This window comes from Aspergillus aculeatus (genome assembly GCF_001890905.1).
Source record: "Aspergillus aculeatus ATCC 16872 unplaced genomic scaffold ASPACscaffold_9, whole genome shotgun sequence".
Taxonomy (NCBI): Eukaryota; Fungi; Ascomycota; class Eurotiomycetes; order Eurotiales; family Aspergillaceae; genus Aspergillus; species Aspergillus aculeatus.
Genome location: NW_017962984.1, coordinates 638,534 through 644,875, shown reverse-complemented (window position 1 = coordinate 644,875; position 6,342 = coordinate 638,534). Strand labels below are relative to the sequence as shown.

At 50.0% G+C, this 6,342-nt stretch overlaps 1 protein-coding gene across 1 annotated transcript; it reads left to right on the top strand.

Annotated features, from left to right (window-relative positions):
* Positions 1 to 3,579: 3,579 nt before the first annotated feature.
* On the top strand, positions 3,580 to 5,772 carry ASPACDRAFT_52668 (Zn(II)2Cys6 transcription factor; the record flags this gene model as incomplete). Its single annotated transcript, XM_020202644.1, has 4 exons — positions 3,580 to 3,629; positions 3,684 to 4,325; positions 4,388 to 4,476; positions 4,586 to 5,772. The coding sequence occupies 4 exons, from the start codon at positions 3,580 to 3,582 to the stop codon at positions 5,770 to 5,772; spliced, it is 1,968 nt and encodes a 655-aa protein (XP_020055595.1).
* Between the last annotated feature and the right edge of the window lie 570 nt (positions 5,773 to 6,342).

The window sequence follows — 6,342 nt, the reverse complement described above, 5'->3', positions numbered from 1 at the left end:
GTGGCGTCCAGCTGAGCCTGAGCCGTGTCATCCCGGCATGCACGTAATACACTACATAAGACCCCGACTGGGGAGACTACCGACTTCAAACAAGGAAACACACTTCCATGCTTCCCGTATCTGGCAGTCATGCTGTTGCTGCTGTTGCTGCTGCTGCTGTACTCATCCTAGATGGTGTGGGGAAACGCCTCATCGACCATACGGCATGCTTCGACGTGTCCGGTCTTCTGGGGAGCATATACGGTAGACTCGATGTTGCCTGAGACAGATCCCACAACCCGATAGATCTCAACTGGGAATTGAAGCAGATTATCGAAAGTCGGAGGGCCCCTGCTGCAGCAAGGAATTTGACTTTCTGCTTGTGTAAGCTAAGTGGGCTGCAGGCAAGATATCTATACGAGTCTCCATCAGAAGTGCCTGTATCATGCCCGGCCCTTATCCCCGCCTCATGATCAGTGATCTGAATGTGCGGCGCCGCAGCAATGGAACCCACTTATTGCGCATCCTTCTCCGACAGATCCTGATTTGTCTGGGGGAGTGAGAAAGTGTCATCAGGAGACGATGGCCTCGGGGAGAAAAAAGTCCCAGTATTGCTGTTTTGTAGTGGAAAGCGATGGGAAAGACGGGGTGTGTCTGTGTGTCCCGGGAGAGAGACTGGTGAATGGTCTGTATCACGTTGATCTTCGGTGCATTTCTCTTTTGGTCCAAGCCATGAGAGGGTCTTGGAGCCGACCGAGAGCCTCAACGGGGTCAAACCATTTGCCTCCTGTCAGTGCTCAATGGAGAGACTAAGCTTAGGTGTACGGATGCAATCCGTCGATCAGCTTCTAGCACAATTGTGTGCTTGGTGGTCAAGTTTCAGAGGGAGAGTGCAAAAGAAGAAGAAAAAATAAAGGAAAAGAAAAGAACCAGAATTTTGACTGCCGAGAAGAGGAAGGCGAGGCAGTGAAACCCCTGACGACGCATCATCATCGCGAGGAATTGCATTTCGGACCGGGGGGGGGGGGTTTCCTCTGGGAAATCATCCATCCACATTCATATACCACACGTACATACACACGCACACACGCACACACGCATACACGCACACCAGTCATACTCGCACGCACGCACGCACACACAAACCCCGGCCGGTCATCAGCCGGATAGTGAGGTTCCCTGCCCAAATAGGAGGAAGCGACGAGGATCATCCGCGGTGGTGGTCAATAGAACTTGATGCATGGGGACTCTGATTGGCGCACATTGCTTTTTCCATTTGTTTTGGGAGCATCCACCGATTTCCGATGTGTGTGCGTATGTAAGTGTGTATGCAAGTAGGGGTAGTGGGACGGATGGAAGGTACAGGTACAGGTACAGGCACAGGCACACAGGTACTGAGACAGGTCCAGGAACCGAGTACAGTAATAGTGAGGATAAACTGGAGGATAGTGGGGGTGTGAGGGTGAGGATGAGGGTGGTGGGGAGGAGAGAGGGAAGAACTGGAAGGGAAAGAGAGGAGGGCACCTTGAAGGAGAGAAGGAGAAAAGACCATCGAAGTACACGCTGTGCTGTAGCTATTAGTGTACTGTATTTACTTATTGTACTGTACTGTAGTCAGGCTAGTCTAGTTCGTGGGCAAAATGATCCTAGTGAAGTTTCTCTGTCGCTTTTCTCCGTTGCGCCATGACCCAATAAGGGTCTGTCTGCACAACAACCGGCTTGGCAGCCCAACTCTTGAAGGTTAGAAACTCTTCCTCCAGGCCCGGGCTCTCTCTCCCAGGGCTGATTCTTCGATTCGTTTTTCTCTCCCCGCATCTGGAATTTACCTTCCTGGGATTGAATATCTACCGATCTACGGAGTATACTATGAAAGATGGAAATACGCCTTCAGACACATCGCAAGGCAATAAACAATGTACCTCGTTCATCCCAATTTCCAGTGAGCTCGGGGCTTTTGTGATGGATTCGATTCTACCAAAACCGGAATTATCAATCAGAAAGTTTGCCCACTTGGGATCCATCCGAATCTCGGTCCATGCGTGCGGACAGTGAATGCTGAAGTCTGACTGGTTGAGCGAGTCAGTGACTCGCTCGGTCAGCTCCAGGCTGTCAATCCATCAGTTAGGATGAGACTGTTTGTAACTGCTTGAGTGTCTGTGTCTGTGTCTGTGTCTGTGTCTGTTTGAATTGACCCTCAGAATGGCGCAGTGATTAACTTACTCAGCACCTAGTAGGTAAGTAACTACTAGGTAAGTCCTACTCAGTAAGGTATCATGGCTTCCCGACTTGCCCATTTGGGGTTGGCTTCTGTTGAACCTGGTCAGGGTCGGAGTCTGTTATTCTATCCTGTTCTCCATTCTTACAATACGGCTTGTGTCGATTCTTCCAGTATTCCCTCATCTCATTCAAATGGACGGCGTCTGTTCTCACCGTGGTGTATCTTTAAATAAGTGGGGGGTTGTTTTCGCTTGATCGACGAGATCCCCAGCCTCGTTTGTTGTGGTTCTATAGGCAGACAGACAGACAGGCAGACTCGCACACTTTACCACTCTCTTTACTCTTGACACTGACATTGACACTGACAGTGACACTTTCCCCCTCTTTCCCCCTTCTTCTCACTCTAAGCTTGAGGGAGTTAGTCGAATTGACCATTGACTTACTGTTACTTCTCTCTGACCAAGGACTGCCCGCCACTAACACACACTAACTACACAACATTACGGGTACTCCAACTCCCTCCCAACTCCTTCCAACTCCCAACTACACTACACTACACTACTCTAACTTACTCTACACTACACCCACTACGCCCACTACGCACACACCACACACACAGACACAGACACACACACCCACCTCCATCCACCTCCATCCACCTCCATCCACCAACTGAACTTGCTCAAGTCTGCGACGCACTAAACTCCAATCCAGCTGCTTGTACTTTCTTCCCTTTCCTTGCCTCCCCACCCAATGTGTTGATTCCATCTTCCGCGCAACCAGTCAATCTCAGCCAAGTCTTGTTGTTCCTCCCCACTTTCCTTCCATCCATTGTCTGTGTCTGTTCGATCCTCCCCTCCTCTTTTAATTCATCTATTCATATATTCATTATTATTTTATTATTATTATTATTATTATCATTATCATTATTTTCATTATTTTCATTATTCTAAATTCTTATTAGCACTTTTATACTACCACTACTACTATTACTACCGCTACCACAACTACCACTACTACTACCACCACTACTAATAATACCAACTACACCTACTAATCAGCTTAACCACCACCATTACCACCACCACTACCACCCTCCACCCTCCCACACAATTCTACCTACCCTGCTGCTCTTTTCTTAAAGACCCCTCCTCGCTCGTCACAGATCAACCCCGGCCTGCCGCCCTCCTCCTCCTCCTCCTCCTCCTCCTCCTCCTCCTCTTCTTCTTCTGTTCGCTCGTTCTCCTTGCATCTTACATCGCCGGCTTGCTTACTCTACACTCTATACCCAATACACTTCTTCAGTTCGATCTATATATACACTCCAGCACGCGTACCATCTCTACACACCTCCCGCTTAGAGAGGTGGCGGCGTCTGGTGCAATGTTGTCCTTGCAGAAAGCGTCCATTTTCGCCCTCCCTTCCTCCTCTCCGTCTAATGCTGCTTCATCCTCCTCATCCTCCTCGTCCTCTTCTTCCTCCGACAGCAATAATTTTTCTCATGCTTTCTCGTCAGCACATCCGACCGCTGTTCGTCGCGACTCCGCCCGCTCGGTGGTTTTTCCCGACATCCCCGCCTTTGTCGACTGCCCTTTAGTCGATGACTCCTCACTTTCTCATCGCACCAGTATCAGCACCACGGACGATCTTTCCAATGACTCGCCGATTTCCTGGGATGGAGAGAACCCTTCCGACACTTCGCCTACCGCGCCCACCGCCGAACTGGACTTTAAACTCCACGATGGGTCACACCACCACCACCACCACCCGTTTGCTGCGACCGCAATGCCCTCCGCGAAGACCTTCCGACTCAACATTTTTGCCACCCACTATGCCGACCCGACCATGACCGATGTAACGCCCAAAATCGAGGAGTTGGACGACGTGGACGACCTGCAAAGTATTAAACCTGTGGGGGTGGAGACAACGACAAATGCGATAGCCAATGCGAGCTCGAGTCATTCGGATTCCACGGCTGTTCCCGTGAACGTCCCACGGAAACGTGGACGACCGCGCAAACATCCGCTGCCAGCGCCCGGGGGTCAGGTCAAGATCACCAAAGGGAGATCCAAAACCGGCTGTATTACTTGTCGTCGTCGAAAGAAAAAGTGTGATGAGACCAAACCAGCGTAAGCCTTCTCTCATACAATGTGGAGCCGGTCGCAGTGATGAATTCTGACTTCCGCCGCAGTTGTCTTAACTGTCAGAAGAATGCCGTCGTGTGCGAAGGCTACCCTCCGAAAGAGATCTGGAAGAGTGGCAAGCAAAAACTCGAGGATGGTAAGGATCATCGATCTCTTTTGTTCCGACCTTTAAGTTTCTACCCCTGGATTTATCGGACCCAAATACGACGTCTCAGACTTCCATTCTGACTCCGTTCGCTTGACAGCGGCTCGCACCCATTCCATGGTCTCTCGCAGCCTCCCGTTGCTGATCGATGGTATCGAGACTGAGATCGATCGTCGATTTCTGGACCACTTCGTCTACGGATTTAGTCGGGTTCTGACCTTGATCAACGATGATTCCAATCCCTTTAAGGAGATCCTCTTGCCTATGGCCACCCAGCATCGAGGGTTAATGCACTCCCTCATGTGCTTGTCAGGCTCACATCTCTCGGCCCTCGATCCGGAACCAAAGCTGAAGGAGCGTAAATATTACCATTTCCATCGTGCCATTCGCGATCTCAAGGATAATATCAACGCCTCCTCCGGCGGGTCGGTGGAACCCGAGCTTTTGGTGGAGGATCCCATAATTGCCTCCACTATCGCCCTCAGCTTGAATACAATTTGTGAAGGCGAAACTAACGGCGAGTACCGTCCACATATGGACGCCGCACGGTACCTCTTGACCACACAGCAGCCACGGAACGAGAAATTCCGTCAGTTTATTGTGGAGTTCTTTCAGTATCACGATGTGTCCAACTCAATCACCTCCCTGGACCGCCGCCCCGCTCACTTGCAGGGTGACTTACGCCTTCCCGATTTTGTTCCCCATGCCCAAGCGGGAATGTTCCTGGGTGTCTTTGATGGATTGTTCAACTACATATCCGAAGTAACTCGATTACGAGATCGCATCCGTCAGCGGTTCGACGAGGGTTATGAGCCTGCAGTGGATTACCAGATTTTGGGAGACGCTGTCTCGATAGACTCGGCTATCCGAACCTGGGAGACGTCATATGCCGCCAACACCCCAAATTACTACCTTGCACAGCTCTACCGGCAGTCAACCTGGGTATATCTCTACCGCACCATTCGGCCATCCCGACCGAGCGAGAAGATTGCCCAGGTGGTAGATGATGGCCTGGCATATTTGGATCAGATCCCCCAAGATGCGGGAGCATTATGTATTGTGCTGATGCCCCTGTTTCTGCTGGGTTGCTCAGCATTCTTGCCACGCCAACGCGAGCGAATCAAAAAGGGGTTCGAATCCCTCAAAGCTTACTCCAACCTCCGTAACATTGAGCCTGCCTTCAAGGTCGTGGAGCGGGTCTGGGAAGTCATGGATAACAACTCGGAAGAGAGCTGGGATTGGGAGAAGATCATCAAAGACATGAAGATGGATTTTCTGATCACTTAAGCAAGATTTCGTCGGACCTCCTTGCATTCGTTGGCTGACCTGGTCGAGCACATCAGTCGCTTGCAGATCAGCAACGCATGTGTGTACTTCTTCCCTTTGACCCTGACTTTTTCTTTTCTTTTCACATATTACGATTTCGGCTGGCGAACAGCACAGCTGTTTGATTGGGACGGAAATGCCCTCAAAATGAACAGTTGCAAGGGCAGGCACAGGATTTGGATCGGCGTCGGGCCAACGGGGGACATATTTAATTTCACATATACCATTCTACCTCTTTGAGATCTTATCTGGTTCATTTGTGGAACTAGAGCAGTGAGACCACGGGTAGATGTACTTTTACCTTCTTGATGGAGTTCCGGGACTTTTTCATTTTCACATTACTGAATGCTGATGAATTGTCATGATGCGCCATATGGTGCTATATGAGCCATGTATAAGGGGACCTGTGAATTGTACAGTTATGGTCTCCTTTTTTTCTTTGGATGATAGTCTTTTTTACTTTTTCCCTGTCTTTTCCCACTATTTTCTTCTCCATCAGATTAGCATATCTATAGTCGTCCGAAATATGCA